The sequence below is a fragment of the Pocillopora verrucosa genome, chromosome 14 (assembly GCF_036669915.1).
Source record: "Pocillopora verrucosa isolate sample1 chromosome 14, ASM3666991v2, whole genome shotgun sequence".
Lineage (NCBI taxonomy): Eukaryota > Metazoa > Cnidaria > Anthozoa > Scleractinia > Pocilloporidae > Pocillopora > Pocillopora verrucosa.
This window is the reverse complement of record NC_089325.1, coordinates 9,734,813-9,760,613: the sequence shown is the minus strand read 5'-3', so window position 1 is coordinate 9,760,613 and position 25,801 is coordinate 9,734,813. Positions and strand designations below refer to the sequence as shown.

Sequence of the window (25,801 nt, the reverse complement as noted above, 5' to 3'; positions counted from 1 at the left end):
TTTACCGAGCAGAAACTGTCTGCTTCAAGTAAACTCCTAGAGACGTGTGCGTGTCTGACGCACGTATGGTGACAGGTCACCCACGCTAAACGTTACCGTGATTTGTCTGGATCTGGCAAAGTAACAAGCTGGGAAACATGGAAGGTTCAATTAGTGAGAATTCTTCATTCATTTTCTCGGGGTTCCGTTAGTTTTAGATGGTTATCACGAAAAGCTGTTGAATCTGGAAGTTAATTTGAATATAAACCGAAGTCGGTGAAAAAGTGCGTTTCAGCAGACGCTGTCTTGCAGGAGTTTTCCAATATGCGTTACGTGCAACCGGATAATTATGACCACGACGGATTTGATCAGGTCAAAAGGTAAGGCAAAGTGAGATATGAGAGGGCAGAAAAATATCCAGCTGTGTTTTACCCTACGACATCCGAATCATTGAGCAATAAAAGTGTCTACGTAATAGGAATTGATGAGAACGCGTTAGTCACGTCTGCCACAACTTTGATTATATAAGCAGAACAAGAAAGCTTTTCTTTTACGCTTGTTGTAGACTGAAGCTGATCCCTGGAGATAAGTTCAACATGACATTGTTGTGGATTTGGGCAGCTTTGCTTGTGGTAGCACAAGTTGAGGAATCATCTGCAGCTCCCACAGGTAAAGTGCGTGTAAAATTTCTCCTCTACACTGCGCACCTCAAACTTTAGCCACGGTTTACGTTTAGCACTTCGGTCGTTTTCCGCGCAAAAAGATTAAACCACAGCCATTTATGCTCTTCCATTTATCTGCCTTCTTGTCATTTTTTTTCCAACTTCCTCGCTCCGTTTGGCTGATTTTCTCAGTAATGTGGAGACATGTTCCACGTGCAAACGATGCAGGAGCAGAAGGCTTTGTTGTGACTTTGTGCTTTTGTTAAGATTCTACAGATGACATCTGTTACACACGCAACACAACGAACGGAAAGTGCTGTGTGTTTCCATTCACTTACAGAGGCGTGGATTACTATGAGTGCACAACGAAAGATTTTGGGAGAGAATGGTGTTCTTTAAATGATGTCTATGAAACTCGCAGGCAATGGGGATTTTGTGGTAAGTTTCGATAAATACTTAAAAATGGGCGAACATTAGCGCGTGTATGTCTATTGTGAGCTACTACGATATCCAATTTCTAAACGTTTACAGACGTCACAGGCCATGGATGTTTCAATCGGTCAGGAAATGTTTGTACCTGGAAAGTAACAACAACTATCTGGGAATCACCAAGAGATATGAGGCAACAATTTTGGATCAGGCGGCATATTAAATCAGAAGTTATGCGCACTTATTGATTAGATTTAACATCTCCGTGAAATACTCCTCTTGCTTTTTTTGTCAATTATCGACTGCTGAGTTGCGAAACTACTACAGCTCGATATACCATTAAAATAATCCCAAGGATCACTTATCAGTGAAACAATCAATCACTTCCACGGTCACGAAAGAAATTTCCCTTTTGATGACAGATACAGTTCAAAGTGCCACATATTGACAATTTCCGTCATTGGCGTTACGCTGTCTGCGTAGATCATGGTTTGTGCCGGCTCTCCGCATAGGGTATACTGTGATGACCTTGAATAACCGCAATAAAAGCCCACGGTTTGTCACGCTTCAGGTGTAAGGTTGGGTAGAGTGCTTGACGAATTGGTTCGAAATTTACAATAACATCATGAAAAAAAAAAAATTTCAGCAAAATACTCGTTCGGAATATTCATAGATTCCAATTTTTTATCTACTTAGCCCCAGACCGAAAAAAATTGTCACACGAACTTGCAAATTTACGTGGTAGATCCGTGGTGTTTGCTCTTCATTTTTGTTTATAATCCCAACCTTTAACTGCGCTATAATTGGTGAACCCCTCGTTGTCTCTCACATTTAGCACTTATCCCTTCAAAGATTTGTTTGTATTAACCAAGCTAATTTATGTTTATCCTAGCAAACGAGACGATGAAGCCTGTCTTTGACACCATTCTTGAAGCAACAGGAGAAAATGGCAGGTCCAGAGGTAAATTATTTCACGTTTTTAGCTATACAGTTACCAGATAAGTCGAGAAAAACTGGGTTCATGCTACAGACTGTTAAGTTCAGGTACTCTCGCGAAAAACTCCACAACCGTGCACAATATCGCAATATATAGAATTTTAAACGCCTTTTATGGTTGATATTCCTGCCCTTACTCTGATCTTTTTTCTTGTTTAGATGGAAAAGATGCTTTGTTTCAAGGTGACATAATCATGACCCGAGAAATACGTGACAGCCTCAACAGCCGCGGGATCCTGGTGCCTCCCAAGAGGATGGCAAAACCTCAGAGCAGACGAAAGAGGGCGATCATGAGGGTGTCTGGAGGCAGCGACCTTCGATGGCTTGTTGGTAGTAGTGGAAAGCGAGAAGTCCCCTATTATATTACAAGCTCGAACCGTGAGTATACGTCTAACTAATTTTATAATGGGTCTTTGAGTATCTCTCTTAATATTTTGCTTTTGAATATCATGAAATTGTTTCTATCGTTTCAGTGTTAGGCTTCATCGTAGATTTTAAAAGAATAATTCGATTTTTACTCCTTCAGATAATGTGCGTGGAGTTATCCTGCGTGCTATGAAGCACTGGGAGGAAAGAGTGCCTTGCCTAAAATTCGTACAGAGGAGCAGGGAGAGTCGTTACCTTAGTTTCTTCTCCGGTGGAGGGTGAGGAGCAGATGCTTATATCGTCAAAGACTAACTTAACGACGGAGGAATTAATTAAGTGGTAACATTATAGACTTAATACCTGCTTGCTTGCCTAATGGACTTACTGAAAGACTGACTGAATGCCTCACTGGCTCAATGGCTGACTGACAGACCAACCGAGTGGCTGACTCGCTGACTAACTGACTCACTTGCTCACTGACTCACAAGGTAACGGACCGACTGACTGACCGACTGACCAACTAACCGACTGACTGACTGATTGATTGACCAACTCACTGACTGACTAACTCAATGAGTGACTCACTCACTCACTGGCTCACTGACCTACGGAGACACAAACCAATTGACTGACCGACCCGCTGACTGACCAACTAACCGACTGACTGACTGACCAACTGACTGACTAACTCAATGAGTGACTCACTCACTCACTGGCTCACTAACTTACAGGGTAACTGACCGATTGACTGACTGACTGACTGACTGACCAACTAACCGACTGACTGACTGACTAACTCAATGAGTGACTCACTGGCTCACTGACTGACGCACTGAATGACGCAGTCACTAACTGACTTACTCACTGAGTTTATTACGGACACACATACCATTACTTCTTTGCAGTGGATTACATGAATAATTTCTCTGAACTATTAACCCATCACAACTAATAAACACACGTTAACTGTTACTTTATTTTGATCTTTCAAGATGTTATTCTATGGTAGGCCGACAGCCTGGCTCGGGGCCTCAGAAAATCTCCATTGGAAATGGTTGTGGTTATCTGGGTGTAGTAGTGCACGAGATAGGTATGGCAAATCTTTGTAACAGTATCTGTTTCTTCTATAGTTGGAGCTTACGTGAGGTCAGCTTAGAGGATAGAGCGCAGTCGAGTCTAATTTATTGTTTACTAATTGTTCGTTTCATAACAACTTCCAATGATGTGGTTTTTTTTTCTTTGTATCCCGCAGGACATGCCCTCGGATTCTGGCACGAACAATCCCGTCCTGACAGAGACTCTTATGTGACAATTAACTGGCAAAACATCCAAACGGGTATACTTTAAAATTTTTATTGATGACAACGCACCTACTATGATGGCTGAAGTTTAAAGTTATATCTTAAGATATGGGTAAGATTTTTGCGTGGTTAAAATATTCAATTTTTTTTCCCGCTAAGGTATGGCGTACAACTTTCATAAATATGGAACCAATCGGGTAGACAGTCGGGGTGTCTCGTATGATTACGACAGTGTTATGCACTATTCCTCCACGGCCTTCGCTAACCGCAGGGGAGTAAGAACTATCGTCGGCAAGAACGGCCGCACTAACCTTGGTCAGCGGTATGGGTTGAGTAGGTTAGACGTTGAGCAAGCCAAGATGTTGTACTGTGGTCAGCGACCCAAGCCACAAACACCTCCGCCACCAGGTAAGTTTACCAAACAGACAGCTATGCTTTTAATATTATTAGTTAGCCAGCTAATGTGTTATTAAGTCTTAACCGATTGGTTCTAGAGTTTTTTCCGTCAGGTGTCATTCTGTCTTCCGTCAATTAATAGAAAGGTGTGAAATCAGTCTTTCAAATGAGTCACGGAGTTCACCAGTCGATAAATCGTTAAGACAATCAATCTGTCTGTCCGTCTGTCCGTCAGTTATCTGTCTGTCTTTCTGTCTGTCTGTGTCATTGAACCAGTATATTTTAGTCTGTCAGTGGGTTATTCGCTGAGTCAAGACATGGATCAACGATAAAAAATTCAACTTAATGTTATGTGATAAATCAGTAACTCATTTTCGTTAACCGCGCACATAAAAAGCTGAGGAGTTGAGCTTTTTCCCTTATTAAGTTGAAAATTGGCTGAAAGAATCCCTAACCCAGGATTTACAGTCTGAACTTTTCTAACCCACCGTTGATTGTCGCCATCTTTCCATAAATAAAAAATTTCCGGCTGAACAACATGTTCAGCAATGAGACCGATAAACGTACCAATGGTGACTTGAAAATATCAATAGTATATTATACCTCCCTCGCTCTCAAGGTGACCAAATAAGAATTTCTCCTTACAGAATCAAAACGTTTGCAAGTACCAAGGTGATGAAATTAGGTACAATATCACTTACGGAGATTTTCCGAATCAACGCTAAATTCATAGAGCTAATATTTAAAAAATGCATGGTAGACAGGGCGGGGAATCGAAATTTAGATATTGTCGTTATTTTTATTTTGAATTCAACGATTTCTTTTTCAAGTTTTTTATCTTCTATTTTGGGACAGGTTGTTCTCCTGATCGTCACGATTGGTGCCCATATTGGGCCAGTGAAGGATACTGCACTGATCCACGATATTCTTCATACATGAATACAGACTGTCAGACGAGCTGCAAGAGGGGGTGCCAAAAACCTCGTGAGTAGAAATCAGTACAGTGCTCAGGGGCGGATACAGGGTGTTTTGATGCGGGCAAGGGAGGGGGTCAAAGCTTTTATTCGGAAAACATAGGTTGTCGTTGTTGTTGTTTTTTTTTTTTTGCATTCTAGTCTAAATGAGCTACGAAATATTTCTGAGTAGTAACTTGCGATCCTGTCGTTGCAAGAATTGTGGTGTCAGACAAATAATTAAAATTTTGCAGGTCTTATAATGGGGCCTGGGCTCCATCGACCCTCCTCTTGGATCCAATCAACTAGACCTTTTAGCTAGTCTCGTGTCCAGGCCTTCCATGGCCAAGTAGTCCTACATTCCAGTTGCAGCTACACGGTAGGATCCCCCCACACCCACTCATGCCTCCCTGCCGAGATAAACATAATCTGGCAGTAACTGATGATTGGTCACGAATCTGCGTTGCACTCTTTGTGTTTAAGGCTACATCTTTATGAATTTGCAGTAAGACATTGTGTTTCCTTTCCCGTTTACTCAGCCATCTGCAAAGACGAACACAAATATTGCGCAAGTTGGATGAAAGAGCCTGGAGATTACTGCAAGAAGTACGAATCATACATGAAAATTTACTGCAAGAAGAGCTGTGGAAAGTGTTAATTGATACAAATTTTATTCCCATTTCTCATAATCGATCGATGATTAAAATTAATGATTGAGTGGCATTTCGAAATAAAACCTTGGTGTTAAAAAAAAATTATTTTAAAAAGAATAAGAGTTATGGACGTTTTTGATCATAGTTAATGATTTCACTTCAATTTCCTACGAGCATCATCTTGGAATTTGCAAGTCGATATTTTTCCACGAATAAAATCATCTTGTTTTAGCAGTGTTGATTGATAATAGTGTTTTTTGGTGGCTTTTTTTTTTATTTTCACAAAATGCGTAATTCCAAGACAGGGTATTTCGTGGTTAATATATTATGATATTATGAGTTAAATTTGTCATTAAGAAAAATAAACGCTGATTTGCAATTCACCTTTTGGGCTTTAGACTTCACGTGTAGTATCACGTGACTTTTGATGTAAACAAACCCTGAAAGTTCGGACATCGAGTCGAGCTCGCAGCACATGTGTCCGAACTTCGGCTTTGGAAATTTTTCTTAAATAACTTCCCACTTTCAAGAAGTGTCTCTTCGCTCTAAATTGATATCGTTCTTTCGTCATTTATTTGATCATTTTTAAGCAAGTTGTCATTTCGCTGCCGTTGAAGCAGATATGAAGAATGTTACAGGAAGCGTTGCGGCATGGAATAATCGAACTAGTTCTGCGCACAGTGATGTATCTGATCAGGTATTTTCAGGGTGTTTAGTGCGTAGATTGTCAGATAAATCCCCGTCCGACAGGAAATTAGTGCCCACGAATCGCTGTAGAACGTGAGGAGGCCTTGATTCCCAAAAATAAAAAAGATTTCAACTCTATGAACGTGTACGATTGCAGTTGTTTAGTAAGTGTATACCTAAACATAATGGTTACGACAAAGAGATGAGCTTATGGCACCTGAAAAAAGATTCACGATACTTCAACTCCTGGGTAAGAAACGCTAACGGCGACCTAGTCAAGTTTTTCTATTTTCCGGGGGCAGTTAGACAAAAGGAGAGAAGGCAAAGGTGGATAAGGTTATGTCATCGAGGTGACTCGTTTGTGTGCACGAAGGACAGCTACGTTTGTAGTCTACATTTCGTCGGTAGAAATGGTCCAACAGAAGAGGATCATGATCCCATATCTGCTGTAGCTAGTAAAGAAAGGGTAAGTTAATTCAGTCATTCTTTTATATCACCATGCCTAGGTGTCGCGACTTGTAAACGAAAGGCATCTTGCGAACGAGAAGCAGACAAAGAGAGGTGCATGAAAGTTTGCCTTGAACGATCAGTGGCAAAAACCCTTCTGACACTTGATCGTCAAACTGGTAAATCGACAGAGGAATACGCAGCAGTTTAAGCCCTTTTAGATCTGAGCGTAGAGCCAGTGATGAGTTCAGGAGAGCAAATCAAATAATTAAAAATGTCGAATAATTCAAACGGCGGCGACGCGTGAAAAGTGTTAATAGTCTTTAGGGTATACGCATATCATGAATTATTAATTCGCCTAAAGCAGGGACGTCACCTTTTCGAAATTTGGATCCACTGGCAGAACCATTTTTTTGACTGCGGAGGTGATTTCCACTAACGAGGTTTTTCAAGGATCCGCTCGCTGAAATCCCCCGTTCTTGTAGATATTTTTTAAGCTCTGCCACACTCATTGCGTTGAAATCAGCTTTACTTTTGTGATCTGCCATTCTTAAGTTTAACTCTTCTTGAAGGTTGTTCTGAGTTTCGCAGAATTTCCCATTTGTGTTACTTAAGTTTGAAAAAATCGGTACGTTAATCAGCTAAGGAAATCCACACCCAGATACGTAATTACGTGCAGGAATTAAGGCTTCCTCACGTTCTACAGCGATTCGTGGGCACTAATTTCCTGTCGGACGGGGATTTATCTGACAATCTACGCACTAAACACCCTGAAAATACCTGATCAGATACATCACTGTTCAATTATTCCATGCCGCAACGCTTCCTGTAACATTCTTCGCATCTGCTTCAACGACAGCGAAAAGACAACTTGCTTAATAAACGATCAAATAAATAACAAAAGAAAGATGTCAATTTTGAACGAAGAGACGCTTCTTGAAAGTGGGAAGTTATTTAAGAAAAATTTCCAAAGCCGAAGTTCGGACACATGTGCTGCGAGCTCGACTCAATGTCCGAACTTTCGGGGTTTGTTGAAATGAAATCTAAAGCCCAAAAGGTGATCGAGGAAAAATCGCTGACGCCAATTTTTGGTCAAAGTTAATCAGCGTAAAGAAACTCTTGATGTCTTCATTGAATTTGGCGTGAAAATTTGACGTTTCGATCGAATTGAGAGCCAAATACGAAGGCTCTAAAGAACCAAACATCCTACGTTGCTGAGACTGAAAAACGGCCCCGGCACGCTCCTATCGAGTTTTATGTTACATGAAACACCTTGTTTAAAAATAAGCAGGTCTAAGATAGGAAACTTTACCTTGATACACGTGGACATGAACGAAGCAGCTTGAAATTTCTGCTTCGTAGGAAAAAAAATACCTCACCTGAAAAAAAGATAATGCTACACTGTTTTAAAGTATTGCACGGCTTCACTTACTGTCTCCGTTCTTCCGGACTCTATAAATTCAAAATGATGAAACAAAGCAAAAATAGGTATTTTGCAAAAGGCAAAATAGCAAGCAATTACTCTTTAAAACCTAGCACTTGTTGGAAATTGGCCGGAGAAAAGCGTTTCTGCAGAATCATGATGAAGAATGAAAAAACACTTCCTTCATCTCTTACACGGAAAACAAGGATAACACGCTGCGATACAGCTTCGCGTGTGACTGGGTTTTAAGTCACACGAGGCAGAAGAATACATCAGTGACAAATAAACATTTAATACCACAGAGATCGCCAGAAACCACAACTGACACACAAGGTGTGAGTAAGTTCTATTGATTTTACCCGTAAAATGTTCATATTTTGAAATATCTATAGTTGTAAATCTTCGATATTTGGTTCCCTTATACTATTCCTTATAAAGTGTTCAAATTCTCCACGGTTCCTCTCGTAAGTTAACACTGTGTCACACAACGCGTGACGCTTTAATGGATTAATCGTTTGCTTTTTCTCGAGACGTGAGCTTGGGGTGCCTGTGTATTGACAAATCAGCTGAAAGGAAAGTTAAGACTTTAAGGAAGAACTTTTGTTTTAAGCTGATAATCGATTGCTTTTTCTCGAGACGTGAGCTTTAGGTGCCTGTGTATAGACAAATCAGCTGAAAGGAAAGTTAAGACTTTAAGGAAGAACTTTTTTTTTAAGCTGATAATCGATTGCTTTTTCTCGAGACGTGAGCTTGGGGTGCCTGTGTATAGACAAATCAGCTGAAAGGAAAGTTAAGACTCTAAGGAAGAACTTTTGTTTTAAGCTGATTCTTGCTGCTAATTGGTTAGCCTGACAAAGAATCAAGCATGACACGGGCCATACCGTTTAGTTCTTTATTTAGGTTATGCATCCGCTAGAACTGATACGTGTGATTATTCATCGAAATTTTTTTGTTTGTGTTGACAACAAGAGATGGTTGGAAACCATTCTTTATAAGTACACTTCTCAGGTCATAAAAGGAGCAGTCTTGTCTCGGACGACTTTGTTCGAAGTCACTTGTAGTCTACAGAGGTGTGACCGTCAGTTCAGGTGAGGATACTTCATTTCAACTTTAGTTCTTTCAGCATTCACGTAGTCTCAACTCATAAAAAAGAACGACAGCTAGAAAGAGCGACAATTGAATCTGCTAGTTGTCTGGGGGACTTCGCAGTTTGGACTGAATCAAAGAGTCCGAGCCACTGTAACTAGGCTCGTAATCTTTCAAAAGCTAGCCGCGCTACGTCAAACAATTCAAAGGTGCACTGTAATTGAGAACTATTTTGATGTGGTTAACTATCAAATAAAAATTCGCATAGGTCTAAATTATTATTCTTAGCCGCTAGCAAAATTTTCGCTAACTTCCTTTGCTTTACTGAAGCAGAGTTATCCACTGCTCGATGGCTAACCGCTCTGTGTCAAGCAGTTTTCAAGCAGTGCTTAGAAATTAACGGCTGTTGTAGGGCAATTGTTAATTTGCAAACCTTCACTTTCGGTTGAAGCAATTGTGAATCTTCTAAAAGTGTCGCTATTTTTTTCCGCGGGGTTACAAAATCGTTGTCATCCACATATCAGTAACAAGCCGCACTGAGTTACACAAGAGTACATCAGAAATGAAGTTTGTTTTCATTTCAACTGAAAATGGAAGCTCGAATGTTAGCATAAATTGATGGTAAACTAATTTGCTGATTAATAGAATTGTTTATTTTCTTTTTGTAGATGAAATTCTTGATCTCCCTTACGGTCCTATGGACCTTATCGATGTGGAAAACTGCTCATGCGTGTTGTAACTGCAACGAAAAAACAGTAAGTATCGTATGCCACATACACTAATGATAACACCATAGCCGGCACAAAATATAAAAATCGTTATTTCTCTATTTACTCATAATTAGAAAAGATGAAAATATGCAACCTGTTCCCGGCTCCTACTCTGCAAATTGCTTTTTGTTCCCGGCATTCTTTAACGAGCGCAACATGGAATCCTGGAGCGATTTTTGATTTGGGAAAAACATGTCTTTCTGCCTGTTTGGAGTCCTTGGAATATTTTATTATCTAATCAAGTATAAGTTGAATCATACCAGTTTAAGAGCTATATTTAAAAGAGTGATTATACCATGACTGATCATGTGCCGAAATTATATTTTCAGTTTCCCAGGAGCTGCAACAGTCTATTGCCCAACACGCCAAGCGGGGTTTACAAAATCCAACCCTTGCCTAACATTGACCCCATTTTAGTGTACTGCGAGATGTCAACTGGAGTTATTGGCAAACACAATCGATACTTCAACTTTCTTCCGCGTAGCATCACTCGACGACCTGATGCCCAGCAAATCATCAACACCCTCTTTACCGACAGGAAGAATGTCCTGATCAAGTTGCAGAAAAAGGTCGACCGCAGCGAAGCCTACACTTTGATCGAACCTCATCCCAATTTTGCCCACGTTCAATTCGAATTACTGGTCAACAGTCACTCTGGTTTCACGAGTCCACAGAATTCTTTCATGAGAGACTATCTCTTCTTCGGGGTTCTTCCTGCATCGATTGCTCGGCAGAAAAACCTCCAAGGCTTCAAATCCAACGGGCACCGCGTCGAGTTCAGAAACTGCGACGCAAATCCAAACAGCTTGTTCGCTTTCATGCCAAACCATGATCTGCAGACACCAAGTAGCTACCATTCAAATCTGGTTTACGAAAGGACAGGCGTTGCCGTGGACTGGCGTAAAACCGCTAAGGAAATCACGAGTCCTCATCGCATGATGCCAAATGATTACTTCTTCTTGACAGAGCTACACTTTGGGGGCTGTGGCTGTTACACATCCAGTGACCGCTGGAGTAAATTTGGCTTTCATGCGTCTGCGATTGGAATTCGCTAAAACTGTTTCATGTGTCACAGTTTTAGTTGCAGGAATAACACCGATCGCTATTTTGCTGCTTAGTTTATGTTAACCGTAGCTATGCCACTTTGTAACTGTTTCATCATAGCAATCTTGAGCGAATAAAAGTTTTTGCTCGTTATACCTCTGTTATTTTTAGTTTGGTTTTATTTTGACTTACTTTCATTCAGTCGCTATATTCAGTTTAAACCGTCCACTTACTCACTCACTAAATCACGTCTGTCGTCCTTCTTGCTCTCCTTCCTTCCTTCCTTCCTTTGTTCATTCATTCATGAGTACGATCGATCATTCAGTTATTCATTCAGTTACATCTCATGCATTCATTTCTGTATAATTTCATTCACATATTTTAATTTGTATCCGATCAGAAATCTGAAAGTGACACGGACTCACACAGTAACAAACGGGGTCCTATAAGAAACATCTAGTCAGGTACTCATTCAGATACAACTGAATCGGTCGAAAGAAGTGGAGATGGACTGGCCACGCCGTGAAGGAACATCCAGGAATTGTTACTAGGCAAGCCTTGAATTGGAATCCCCTGGACAAACAGAAAAGAGGACACCCAAAAGAAAACCTGGTGATAAGATGTTCAGGTTGAGTGTCTCTTGGAGCCACAACTTGACCACACTCGAAAGGTTAGCCCAGGACAGGAAGAGGTGAAGAAGGGAAATCGTTGATGGCCTATGCTCAAGGAGGAGCTAAGAGCATAATTAATTACCTTATCTCCACAGATAAGCACCCAGGCTTTAATAAGCGCCCTCACACGAATAAGCACCCCTCTCCTCCTTTTCTTACTTCCGATTCCGCTATTTTCATATCCTGACGTCCTGCCATGATCACATGGTAATTGGTGATGATGGTCCGGAAAAAGTGCAAAGAAGCTGTAGGGATTGGCATCGAAGTTCCCAAACTGTACTATAGTGCCATTAGATCTGAAACCTTGAGTTTTTTTGTTATTTGCCATTGATTTAGGGAGGATGCCAAGGAATACGTATTTCTGCACGAAGGCGTTTTTTGGTGCAGTGTAACGTTAACCAGAGTAGTTGTTCATCAAGACGCCAAAATCTATGTCAGTGTAATTCGGGTGGGGCTGAATCAAAGTGTATCGCTCGCTGCCATCGACCTTTTTCTTCAACTTCAGCAAAGCGTTTTTCTTGTCTTTGAAGAGAACTTCGACGATCTGCTGAACATCTGATCTCAGAGTAAGGCTGTGAGAAAGGAAACTGAACCCGCCCCCTGCAATTCCGGTGGTTCAGTATTCGACATCGGATAAATTTTGTATACACCGCTTGCCGCTCCCGGGATGTAATTTTGAATTTCTAGACAGCTTTTGTAACACTTTTGATAGCGAAAAAATTTGTTAATTAGCAACATTCATTGATTCACGCTACCTCGCCACTGCTGAGAGCAGAAATTTAGCAAGAAATCGGTGACCTACCGACCTCAAAGTTATAAAGTAACGAGTTAGAAAGTAACGAGAGAACCGCACTATTTAGACATCAACCAAAAATTTGTAGCAAACGACAAAGTCTTTATGGTTGCGCGGAAGGAGGGAGGGAGGAGGGAGGGAGGAGGGAGGAGGGAGGAGGGAGGAGGGAGGAGGAGGAAGGGGTAAAAACAAATAAGAGAGCAAATAAGAGAGCAAAAAAAGGAGGAAAAATTTGTTTCTTATTTCCTTGCCCTTATCTTTCCATTCTTATATTGTGTTATCTTCTTTCGTTATCTTTCAGAGACCGAAGATGGCAATTTTATCAATGTAAGAAGATCTAGCTGGATCAATAAATGATGAGGACCGTGCAATAAGAAGGATTCTATCACGTGGTCAAAGTTTAAACTGATTAATATGATTACACTAGAAAAAATTTTATCTTTAAAGCTATCGACGCCTAAATCAACTAAGGGAATTTCTGAAAGATTAATCTTATTTTGTTTTAATTTAAGCTTTAGAAAGGCCAGCAGGGCCTTAAACAAATCGATTTTTCAATCCGTCAAGCTGAAGAAATTTTTTTGAATAAATTGTTTTCGGATACTCAATCATTTTCAATAAAATATATTATCAAGAAAATAATGACTGAATTCGTGTGCATAGATACCTTTACCTGCCGCAAGCATTATTCAAGAGGGCTTCAAATTTTAAATCATGGGATTACCACCTAAATAGTTTCATACCCAGATCTTCCGTTTCTAATCATATCCGTTGGGTCAAGGTGGAGGTCGATTGCTTTCTTAGCACCACTAAGCTTAGCTTTGTAGTAAAAATAGAGAGAAGGAGATAGAGGGAGGGAGAGAGAGAGAGAGAGCCTGTTATCCTCTTTCTATACATTTGATCTTTCCTCCACATTTTGGAGTTTCCCCATGTCTTACCTGACCAATGTTTTGTGGTTACTCTCAAGTTGAAGCGTTTTAGACCTCGCTTCAAATAACTTTTAACTACACTTTACGATATGTCTCCACGTTAATATATTTTTTTTAAAAAATATATTAACGTGGAGACGTATCGTGAAGTGTAGTTTGCTCCTCTTTCATCGTGTTTTTAATCTACGCAGGTGAATTTTTATCACTTTTGAATATTTGAGTGTTCTTTTTTTTTTTTATTCAGGAGGGTCCTTTTGGGCACTCAAATTTGAGCAAGAAAAAAATAAAAGTCCAGAATATATACCTGAAGTGAATGATTATAAAGTTCGCTTCACAGCCTGGGGCATATGTCTTGAATCATATCATTTACTCCGCTTAGCAGTCCAACGTTCTGATTCGAAGAGATCATGCATCTTCACAAGGCTCTGACAGATTTTTTACGCTCTTGTCACACTTTAAACCAAGACATCGCGAAAAAGATCTATCTATCTCAAAATTGATATAATTTTAAAATGTTAATTACTGTAATAATTTGATCTAGCGCCCGAGCGCTTATTTTCTTTTGGTACCTCAAGGGAGGGCGCTTATCGAGGGCAAGGCGCTTGTTTCTCAAAAGAGCAATAGAATGTGCGAAATAAGGCTCTGATATTAATTCTAAAAGGATCAAGAAGACTGGAAAACGGACTCGTTGTCCATAGATCCTTCCTGATTATAGCGACCAGCCAAGTTAGGATGAGATCATTTGCTCATTGGAATGAAGGTGCTAACTCAATAGGGAAGTTCATAAGAAGAGGGGCGCAGATTCGAGGGAGTGCATACTTTAGGGACGCTTGTTGGGACGAGGGCGCTAAATCAAATCATTACTTATCTTTTTTTCCTTTTCTTAGCTTTACTAAAACCTCCGAGAAAAAAATTGTATTAAAGGTTACAAAGAATATAAGCACCGCTCTCTCTTACCTCGTTGCAATGTCGCACTCTTGAAACAAAACCAACACACAAGTTTTGACAGCGAAACCCCCCGCCATGCTTGAGGAATAGAACGCTGACGTGGCTGAGAAGGGGAATGGATCGAGTTATTTTAGCAACTGATGCAAGTAAGGTGACGTCAGTGAACAGAAAACGTCCGGGGATTCCCCGCCAAATCCGGGGTTTTTATTCGCACTTTCGCTTTCCGAAGTTGTATTTGTTCTCGGATACGTGAGGGAAGATAATCGTATGAAACCCATTTTTCATTCACTCTTGGTTTTGGTTAGAAGTCTTTGAGTTAGAAAGAACCTAAGATCTATTTTGAAGGGCTGTCTACGAGAAACGACGTCACAGAAAAACTCGTGACATCTTGAATTTTCATTTGTAATCGGGTTACATTTCCTTGCATGGTAAATATTCGATCTCTTTGAGTTTCAAAATCATCGAAATTTCATGGCTTAGAAGTTCACCTTCAGAATCTCAGATGGTTTAAGCTGTTGTTCAAACGTTTGGCATCGAAATCCTTCTCAGGATCCATTCCGGTCCATCGAACCTTAGCTGCTACTTCTCTCATTGCCTTAACGAAACACGAATTGAGCGTGCTTTTTAGATAACTGTCATGTCCGCCAGCGTCAGTCCGCTTCCATCGAGTGAGATGAATAGCTCACACTCAAGTGAAGGTAGCAGTGTAAGTGGCTTTGTTGTAGTTTCTAAAGACGACGGACAATTGCTCAATTCCGACGACAGTAAGATTGGAAAAATAGCTGAGATTCCAGGTAAAAGCGAAAGCCTCCCACAAGGCGGAAGTGAGTCGCAGAATGAACATGAACTAGCTGATAGAGTTCAGAATCTTTCCAAGGAAAATGAACAACTTAAGGGGGTGCTGCTTCAGAACAATGAACTCCTCGAGGTAGGGTTCATTTCAAATGTTAATATAAGTTGAAATTATGTGAAACCAGAGAATACCCGAAGAGCTTCACTTTCTGGTCACAACTTAACAAATACCTCTTAGCGCGGAGCTAGTTTGTTTGAAAATAAGGTGATCCTACTTGCTGTATATTAACGATATCTGATGCATGACTGTATTTCATTTAGATATGACCCACAAATGAGTCTACCTGATACTGATATGAGCCTCTCTGACCTTCAACAATATTGATGGTTTGTTTCAAACTCTTGGTCACTGGAGATAAGTGCAAGAGCACAAAAGCAAAGGACAGGGGTTACAGTGGTCAATAAATCTGTTGTTTCAGCCAACCTCATTTTTAATTTGTTTCCCTATCAGTGAGAGGGTACCTTGTCTGAAATATCTATTTGTTTGGTTGTTTGGTTGTTTTATTGGTTCTGTTGATCTTGTTTGTTTCTGATCTGCAGCTTGTTTTCAGTTAAAAAGTTATATCATTTTCATAAAAGAGTCAATCACCTTGCACTGCACCCTTACAAATATTTATTTTGTACAGGTTGTCAACAAACAAGGTAGTTTTAACTACTTTAGCTGGTGTTATGAGGCAAAATTTGCTTAGATTGATGAGTTTTAAAGTACTTACCTATTTCACTGCAAAACACTTTCCTATAATTTATTGACAATGATCTCTTCTTGATGCTTTTATAGAAATATTTTGAAGAACTTGCAGACATGCAGAAATCTCAGAAACAGACAAGTGAGTCTTCACGCAAAGGGTATGAACGTGCTAAGGAGATGATCAAGAACCTGCGAGAAAAGAATGGAAAATTAAAAACTGAACTGAAGAATGAACAAAATAAAACTTTGCAACTGGAGGAAGAGCTGTCCAAACTGAAGGAGGCAGATCGAAATGAAAAGTCTGCACATCTTGAAGAAAGTTATCATATAGACAAGGCTAACCCAGATCAAGCGCAGTCTCTAAACGAAGTGGTGAAGAAGCTTGAATCTGAAAAGGCCACCCTGGAAATGAGTAACAGCAAACTGCAAGAACGTATTTCCTGCCTAAAGGCCATGCGAGAAGCTGAGCCGGTAAGATTTACTTGTTCTGAAACTGTCACCCAAATCTCACCAAGCCCTAGGTTTTCAGCTTCCCACCTTTCTATTTTTTTTAGTTTTTTTTTTTTCTTTTGACAGAACACTGAAACAGATGACCTTGAAACTCTGGTTTCTCTTGACACCCTGTCCTCTGACATTCCTCTCGAGAGCCCTGAAGCAGTTTGGGAGAACTTAAGGAAAGTTGAAACAGAAAAAGAAATTTTGAAGGTAAAATTGGAGGAGATGAAAATTGAGAGTGAGCAAAACCAACAACAGTTTAATCAACTTGAGGAAGAACGTGACCAGCTTTTAAAGAAAATTCAAGATATGGAGCAAAGGCAGGTATTAGAAGAAGAAGATATTAAGCTTGAGGTAGCTGAAAACCAAGCTTCCACTACAGCAGCCACAGAGCAAATTGCTGCTTTGAGTGAACAGCTTAGAGTGCAGACAGAGGTGATGAACAATCTTACAAAGGAACAGAATGCTTTGAGGCAGGAAAGAGACATGTACATGAAGAAGGCTGAAGAAATTGAACAAGTAAAGATACTTTTGTTGGTTGGTTGTTTCTGATGACTTAAAATGTGGACACAACTAAGAGAAATGGATAAAATGAAGAGCATTTTATGATCTTACACACAGTAGAAGCAGAAAGAGGGCAGAATCTGTACTAGGAATGGGGGTTTACACCAGAATTAAAAGGAGTAAGGAAATTGAGAGTTAACTTCAATGTCTCTCTCTCACCTATAATCATGTCTTTTCTTAGTATGTCACATCAAAAGAGTTCATTTTAGATGGAAATGAGATTAAGCATGTATGTATGTATATCCTTAATTAAGTTTTCTTGGTTTTGTAGAGAACCACTGAGAATGTTGAAGCTATAGGAGAACAGCAGCAAAACTCTCCTGAAAAAGGCAGTGATAATCAGGAAGAACTAAAAGTAAATGAACTACGCAATACACTTGAAAAAGTGAAGAAAAACCTTTGGGAATACCAGAGACGTGAAGGAGATCTTCTGAACAGGGAGAAGGCTGTTCTTGAGAAGGAAGACGAACAAAAGCAGGTGTGTTTTATATGTCTCATTCTCCCCCGGCCAAGGCCTCTAAAAAAACAGCCAAATCTTCCTCTCAAAAGACCAACTAAATAAGGAGTCTACTTTCACCCCTCAGGAGATTAAATTTCCGGCAAAATTTGTGTTTTCTCCTCTCCCCTTTAGGATTTTCCATTGGTACTCTTACCATACATGTTCCATAGATCTGTGAGGATCTTTCTTGCAAATCATTTGAAAGCATCTTTACTTATTTTATTAACTGTCAGCAGCAAAAGTCTCCTGAAAAAGGCAGTGATAATCAGGAAGCACTAAAAGTAAATGAACTACACAATACACTTGAAAAAGTGAAGAAAAACCTTTGGGAATACCAGAGACGTGAAGGAGATCTTCTGAACAGGGAGAAAGCTGTTCTTGAGAAGGAAGAAGAACAAAAGCAGGTGTGTTTTATATGTCTCAGTTTCTCCTGCCCAAGGCCTCTAAAAAAACAGCCAAATCTTCCTCTCAAAAGACCAACTAAATAAGGAGTCCCCTTCCACCCCTCAGGAGATTAAATTTCTGGCAAAATTTGTGTTTTCTCCTCTCCCCTTTAGGATTTTCCATTGGTACTCACCATACATATTCCATAGATCTGTGAGGATCTTCCTTGCAAATCAGTTAAAGGCATCTTTACTTATTTTATTAACTGTCAGTAAGAGCCCAAAATGAAATTTTTTTCACTTTCAATGTTGTTCATTGGAGCTCTCTCAACAATGCATTTTGATTTATGATTTAAGCACAAATTCAAATTAACAGCAAAACCCATATACATTACGATGTTTAATGATTGATAGTTTATCAGGTCAGTAATCACAGAAATAAGTTTGGCTTTGTCTCCTCTTAATGCAGATTATGAAAGAAAATGAGAATGTTTAACAGCTTGCTGAAGCTCTAACAAATATTGAAGCACTTTCACACAAAAAGAAGGGTCAGGAGATAGAAGTAAACACTCTGAGGAGGCAGCTGAGTTCAGCTACCTCCTCAGAAAATACAATTAAGTATGTACTATGTATATCCTTAATTAAGTTTTCTTGATTTTGTAGAGAACCACTGAGAATGTTGAAACTATAAAAGAACAGAAGCAAAACTCTCCTGAAAAAGGCAGTGATAATCAGGAAGAACTAAAAGGAAATGAACAATACAAAACACTTCAAAAAGTGAAGAAAAACCTTTGGCAATACCAAAGACGTGAAGGAGATCTTCTGAGCAGGGAGAATGCTGTTCTTGAGAAGGAAGAAAAACAAAAGCAGGTGTGTTTTATATGTCTTAGTTTCTCCTGCCCAAGGTCTCTAGAAAACAGCCAAATATTCCTCAAAAAGACTAACCAAGTGAGGAATCTTCTTTCACCACTCAGAAGATTAAATTTCAGGCAAAATTTTTTGTTTTCTCCATTTTAGGATTTTTCATTAGCACTCTGTCCATACATGTTCCATACAGCTGTGAGGAACAAATTTCCTAGCAGATCAATAGAAGGCATCTTTACTTATTTTATTAATTGTCAGGGATAGGCCACAATGAAGTCTTTTCACTTTCAATGGAACCTTTAAGCAATAATAAGCATTGGAGCTCTCTCCACAATATATTTTATGTGCAGTTCAGTCACCTAATTTGTTTTTTTTTTTTTATGATTTAAGCACAAATTCAAATTAATAGCAACACATATGTTCATTATGAATTTTAATGATTGATAGTTTATCAGGTCGGTAATCACTGAAACAAGTTTGGCTTTGTCTCCCTTAAATGCAGGTTATGGAAGAGAATGAGAACCTAAAAGATCAGCTTGCTGAAGCTCAAAAAAATATTGAAGCACTTTCTCACAAAGAGAAGGGGCAGGAGGAAGAAGTGAACACTCTGAGGAGGCAGCTGAGTTCAGTATCAGATGAACTCACTGAGACACATGAACAGGAAGTTTCTCAGTTAAAGGAGTCATTGCAGACAGTTATTGACAGTGCCAAAGAATTGAGAGGAACTGTTGAACAACGTAGGGAGGAGAATGAAAATCTTCAGAAACTTGTTGAGGAACTGAAATTAAGTGCAAGTCAGAAGTGAGCAATACATGTCTTAGTGAAAATTTTTCTTTGTTAGTGTGCTGTTGTCTTTGCAGAAAATAGCTGTTTACTATGGAAGAATTCAAGGGTGTTAAAATTCGAGAGGAGATATGGAGGGTGACTGAAAGTATCTTAACCCTTTAACTCCCATGAGTGACCAAGACAGAATTTCTCCTTACAATATCAATACAATATCAACCAGATAAGTGATGAGAATAAAGACAAATATCAATTTGGGGATAATTAGTTGGCCCAATACTAAATTCTCCGAGCTGACATTATAAGAATTGTATGGTTGACAGCAAGGGGAATGACAAATTTTATCTGTGAGTTAAAGGGTTAAATGGAAAGGAAGATTTGAAGTGAATCTGGTATTAGCAGGAAATGGGGTTGGGAATGTAAACCAAAAAATAGCTGTATGAGAGGTGTGAATATTTTCTGTAGGAAACTTTTGCTTTTTTAACTCTTGACAATTTGGGAGGGCTGAATTAAATGTTTTGTATATGGAGAAAAAAACTGTTTCTTGTATAAAACATAATGTGATCTGAAAGAAGATATCTGAAATTAATTTTTACAGGGAAGAGGAAATACAGACTCTAAAGGAGGAAACAGCCAAAGTGTCCAATGAACTGAATGAGGTTCGGGAGCAGGAAGTTAACTGCTTAAAAGAAGAATTGTCAGACATGACTGAGGCACTGAAAAATGCAGAGATTAACATAAAATCTATGGAGACTCAAGTGACACAATTAATCAAGGAGAATGAAATGCTATCAGCAGAGAAGGAAAGGCTTATAGACGAATGCACACAACAGTAAGATTCATATTGTTCTCCATGTTTCTTCTTGGGTCGGGTTGGGTCAAACACAGAAACAATCCAATCATATGAAAAGCATTCACTGAAAATCCCTGTATAAAAAAGAAAATCTCTAGAATAGTGACGGAGCACAGGTTGCTTTAACCCTTTGACATGTAAGAGTGACTATCATGTAATTCCTCTTTACAATGTTACCAACTAAATAATTTCTTGACGGTTGAACAAATTCTCCTCGTCAGCAGTTTAGGAACTGCACAGAGAACTGTATTGAGAATATACATAGTGATCTTTGAAATGTGATGAAGTTGAAATTTAGTTTCACTGGGGAGTTGAAGCAGGTTCTTGCTGTTTTACTAGGTTTTAAATGTTCCAAACATCTTTAATTTATGCTTTAATCATTTTTCTTTGTATTATTGTTTTCTCAAGGGAAAATATGTATCAAGATCATCTCCATAAGATCACTGATGACAGTGAGAAGCAGAGATTGAAGAGAGACCAATTGATCGAAAGTCTCAAAAAGAATATGTCAACCGCTGATGCAGAACTTAAGAAAACACGCTTAAAACAGGAAACTGACAGGTACATGAGTCTTGTTAGGAATAACCATTCTCTGTCTTGTACGTTCGGTTCAAAAGACATATTTATCAATTAGTTTTACCTACCAAGAAGAGAATGTGTAGTGATTCTTTAGCCCTTTACTCCCTAGCATCAGTATGCATATTCTCCATACTCCCTAGACATTTTCTAGGGTTCTGACAAGGAGAATTTGTTCAACAATCAAGAGTTGATGATCATCTCCTTTATTCTCATGACCTTAATGTTTGATTTAGGGCTGATGTTGTGAGGAGAAATTAGATGTTAGTCACTCTCAGGGGTGAAAAGGTTAAAGTGGCAGAGTAAAAACGTGCGAGAAGGTGTTTCTAACAATAATGGGTAGCTATTAAAATGACTATCAGCGCAGGGAATCGTTTTTTTCTTGATATAATTTTTTCAATCAGGATATCCAGAAATGCAAGGATATCATGCTTCTCTACAGCCTCTCGGTAAACTAGGGCTGAAATAATCATTTTAAAATGATGAAACAGTGTGAAATGATGAGAGTTAACAATGAAGAAAGTTTAAATTTGAACTGTTTATCTTTAAAGGGCGGCCTTCCTACAACTCCAAGAGGATTTAGATCGTACAGTTGGAGACTACAATGAACTTTTACAAGCATACCACACAACGAGTCAAACGAAGACGGTTAGTGTTCTATACTTATTAATTAGAATCTCATGATACATTTTCTGTGCTTCGTCAATTCCTAGTTCCACTGTTTATGTGACCTAAGAATTCTCCCATGAACTGTGATGGGGCTGGTAAGGGGGGAGCAGGAAGCAGTGGGTGTGCAGCACTTACCCCCCCCTCCCCCATCGATCTTCACAGTTTTCACTTAGACTCCCAATATCATGTTAGTGCATGTTTATTCACAATAAATTTCACTTGCTATTTTCATTATTTTTAATCAGTTCAACCTTAAACCGTTACTTCCCCGTCATACTTCTCCTTGCGAGCTTTCATGTGCATCTTTGTAATTTTGTAAAGATAATTTGGAATCTAGACGGTTTTATCAGTGAAGAGAACCTTCTGACCTAGTAGCTGATAAGTCTGACTACAGGCAGGGCTTGTCTTTTGAGTAGAATGTATTGATATTCTAAGGAGAAGTTACGTGTTTATCTTTTCTGGGAGGGAAGAGTTCAGAGTAGCTATCTGCATCTCTTACCGAAATGTCGAATATCCTGTATTTTTTATTTTCAGAAACACGAAGCCCACCTCCAAGAAGCTGACGAACACAGAAAGAAGTTGAAAGAAGACGTAAAGATTAAAGAAGATGAACTCGATAAAGTACGTCAAGCAAATTATGACCTGGAACAAGAGCTGAAAGCTCTACGGAATGAACAAGAGCAGCAATCGATTTTCGAGCAAACAGTAAGTAAAATTTTCACATTACAGAAATTAGGCGGAATGCACGAAGCCGTCGCCCTTGGCTGAAACTTCTGACCACAGAATAACGTTCTCTAAACTTTTGGTACGAAGTGACTCAAATTGATAGTACGTATGGTAATAATTCTAATAATAATGATAATGTTATTAATATTAATATATTCATCATCGTTATCGTTATTGATAATGATCATACTATTCCTAAATAAGAGCAAAGTATCGTGTGTCATTGGTACGAAATGGCTAAAATCAATAGTACTTATGATAAGAATATTACATATAATGACGATAACATTAGTATTATTGATATCAATATTATTTTCATTGTTATCGTTATAGATAATGATAATGATGACACTAGTTGTAATTAGGAAAAAAATGTTTTGGACTTCACACATATGCACTCGCATAGAAATCAATTCCTTCGTTATTAGATTTTACGGTTGTTTTCGATGTAGTGTCGTAAGCCATTTTTTATTATATTGATATTTTTTCACGTAGCGCTCTGAATGATCCGCTCCCTCATCCATTATTCTTTCCATTGATTCATCATTGCTTCATTTATTCGTTCGTTCGCTCCCTTTATTTAATTAATTATTTATTTATTTAATAATTTGCCAAAGGCAGGTAAGTTTACAATAAGACAAGGTTGTCCCCTACTTGGTAAATTACCTTTCCCTATCCCTTACAGATAGACAAAATTGAAACCCAACCTACTTACAAGCCCCCATGCAAGGAAATAACAAAATATATAATCATGTACGACAGAGAAAAAGAAAAAAAACTAGTTGATTGACATGTACAAGAATTAAGAGCATTGAAACGATATTTTACACAAACTATTTTAAAAGAGGGGATGTCGTCTTGATTGAAAACTTTGCTAAGTCTTAGATAAATGAAAGATTTTAGTTTTTTGACGATAGACGGTAGTTCCTTTTCAGCTCTTATATTATCTGGTAGGGCGTTCCATATCTTACAGATTCTTACAAAAAAGGAATCTTTATGAAGTGAGGTTTTAGCTTTCTTATTTTTGAGAAAAAGACCAGAGGCGCCACGGCGCGAGCGCCCACTACATAACTCAAAGATCTTCTAAACCTTGTTTTTCCTTTTGTTTGTTCTTTCTTTCGTCTATTCTTTTTTTTTTAATATCTATTTTTTTAGTTCATCTTTTTAATATTTTACTTTCAACACTTAGTTGCATCAGTACGAGGCTGATTTTCGAATTGAACGCGAAGCCAGAGAGAAGCAACATGGGGAGATATTGGGCCTGACTGAACAAGTCCAGCGGCTTAAGCAGGAAAACCAGCGATATCAGGATGAGATCTATCAGTTAAGCAACAGGGGATTCGAGGAAATGCAACGCCGCCATGCTAGTGTTCCTTATCATACCACAGACTACCCACCCCATCAACAAGGATCTCCCGGAGAATGGTGTGCTGGATTTCCTGGAATGCCTTTTTTCACCCGTGGATCCGAACAACCTGCAGAAACCGGGAGAGAGGGGGACATGCGGAGTCCTGGAAGGGAACAACAAGTCCCTGCTCCACCGGTGGATGAAAATGATTGGCAATGTCCAAACTGTCGCGGGGTGTTCCCTAATTTTGATGCACTTCAGATTCATGCTGTGGCATGCCAAGGACTCCAGCGACCACCTTCCGTAGGCGATCTTCAGCAAAATCAGTGTCCAAGCTGCATGGATTTATTTCCTGATATAGAAACCCTGGAACTTCATGTAGAGGAATGTCTGGATCAACATCAATAGTGAAATTATCCTGACCTCAACGTATTTGACCGAACTGGAGGATGTATCGGCAAGAGGAGTGGACAGTCAGGGTGAACTGAACTTTATAAACTTCTTAACCACTGAGCAGTGAAACAGTCAGTTAAGCTTTTTATATGAACATTTTTAGTACGAAGCAGCATTCTGTATCGATAATTTGACGCTTAAAATGAGTTTTAAATGCAGGCAGAAGTCATACAGGACACTGTGAGCTGTTCTGTTGGCCGTTTCACTTTACTTAAATGAAAACCACGTCAGAAAAAGTCTTGAAAACTGCTTTAATAGGATTACAGCTTCGATGCTTTTTACCGCGCTATTTGTTGAAAGCGAGCAGATCAACATAGGGGACAGTAAGTTTAACCGCAAGGGGCAGTATGATAATTGACCTTAAAATTTAGCTGACCAGTGAAGGTGTGACAAACTTGGCTTTTTGTGAGATACAGATATGACGTATTATGTTACTCATATATAAGTTTCATTTTGGTAACGCAATATCCAATTCAGCGGATTTAGACCACAACTTCGACGTGCTCTTGCGTTACTCTTGTTGTTCTGTAAACCTAAAATCTCCTAGACAGTCTAAGATCGTATTTATCTGATATTACAACTGTAGTTCAAGGATAGATTAGGTAATTTACACACAGTTTGTATTGGAAACATACTATGTCTCGCATTAAGAACTAAATGTAATTAACGGATGACGATTCACGACAGTGATCTAAGAACAATAGTTGAGTTGATATGTTCTAGAAACACATCAAAAGCTCTCTAAAGTAATTCCAGTTGTTTTTCAAGTGAAGTACAGAGGGATAAAGGTTAATGTTAATTTGAAGGATGTTTAATACCACTTCCTTTAAGACTTTGTAAACAATTTATTTTAGTAAAAATTTACTTTTATGTTTTATCATAACATAGCAAGTAGACTACGTTGACTCTGCGTGTGTAGTTATTTTTTTCATACATATGAAATAATGTTTAAAAATTTGGTTTTCCTTAAAGGCAGGGGCCCATTTCTATGGGCTCCTGTTAAAGGTAATTAATTCGGTAAAAGTGTAAAAAATTTTTTCTTCTTGAACTGAAAATAAAATCTAAAGGAATTAAGATACGGTTCAAAAACTGCTCTTAACAAAGCATAGATTATCAGATAATTTAACAAGTCTTTTACTGGGTTTAAGACTCCATAGTCGAGAATTCGGATTGTCGACTGCTGCATTTGCTTAGAAGAATAGCGGTGAAAATGTAGCATCATTTGATAAATACTAGTATATATCTCAGTCTTGATATTCATCATAGTTACAAGTTTTCGTTCCTGTAGATTAAAGTACAGAAACAAGAAGTGTCCAGTGTTTTGGATTGGGTTTCCAGCCTTGTCCCCAACTCCTCCTCATCTGACTCCCGCCACTTTGAGCCACAGGCCTAGTGACGACAGGTTGTCATCATTCCAGCACACGCCTTGCTACGTCAGACAATAATGAAAGACAGTGACTAGAATTTTCCGGTATGTGGATTAGGGTCAGAGCGGTGGCACGCACTTTCAAAGATTAG

The 25,801-nt window shown here is 39.0% G+C and overlaps 3 protein-coding genes and 1 pseudogene across 5 annotated transcripts; 3 read left to right on the top strand and 1 right to left on the bottom strand.

Annotated features, from left to right (window-relative positions):
* Positions 1-428: 428 nt before the first annotated feature.
* On the top strand, positions 429-7,134 carry LOC131797815 (high choriolytic enzyme 1-like). Of its 2 annotated transcripts, none has more exons than XM_059115482.2 (10): positions 429-648; positions 918-1,079; positions 1,963-2,031; positions 2,226-2,444; positions 2,593-2,710; positions 3,425-3,522; positions 3,685-3,768; positions 3,893-4,141; positions 4,985-5,113; positions 5,622-7,134. In XM_059115482.2, the coding sequence occupies exons 1-10, from the start codon at positions 576-578 to the stop codon at positions 5,738-5,740; spliced, it is 1,320 nt and encodes a 439-aa protein (XP_058971465.2). In that variant the 5' UTR covers positions 429-575; the 3' UTR covers positions 5,741-7,134. The 2 variants fall into 2 exon arrangements, with proteins under 2 accessions (XP_058971465.2, XP_058971464.2); XM_059115481.2 differs by having other exon boundaries at positions 433-648; positions 909-1,079; positions 5,622-6,922.
* Positions 7,135-9,177: 2,043 nt separating this feature from the next.
* LOC131797825 (uncharacterized) lies at positions 9,178-11,243 on the top strand. The gene is made up of 3 exons (XM_059115493.2): positions 9,178-9,380; positions 10,047-10,133; positions 10,478-11,243. The coding sequence occupies exons 2-3, from the start codon at positions 10,047-10,049 to the stop codon at positions 11,201-11,203; spliced, it is 813 nt and encodes a 270-aa protein (XP_058971476.2). The 5' UTR covers positions 9,178-9,380; the 3' UTR covers positions 11,204-11,243.
* Positions 11,244-11,660: 417 nt separating this feature from the next.
* LOC131797826 (uncharacterized) lies at positions 11,661-13,584 on the bottom strand (annotated as a pseudogene).
* A 1,161-nt stretch (positions 13,585-14,745) lies between these two features.
* LOC131797833 (golgin subfamily A member 6-like protein 25) lies at positions 14,746-25,357 on the top strand. 2 transcript variants are annotated; one of them, XM_066161178.1, is made up of 12 exons: positions 14,746-15,458; positions 16,161-16,541; positions 16,647-17,084; positions 17,401-17,607; positions 17,865-18,032; positions 18,675-18,881; positions 19,378-19,676; positions 20,257-20,490; positions 20,920-21,072; positions 21,639-21,735; positions 22,291-22,461; positions 23,672-25,357. In XM_066161178.1, exons 1-12 carry the CDS (start codon positions 15,168-15,170, stop codon positions 24,236-24,238), a joined length of 3,213 nt encoding a protein of 1,070 aa, XP_066017275.1. In that variant the 5' UTR covers positions 14,746-15,167; the 3' UTR covers positions 24,239-25,357. The 2 variants fall into 2 exon arrangements, with proteins under 2 accessions (XP_066017275.1, XP_066017274.1); XM_066161177.1 differs by having other exon boundaries at positions 17,862-18,032.
* Positions 25,358-25,801: the final 444 nt, after the last annotated feature.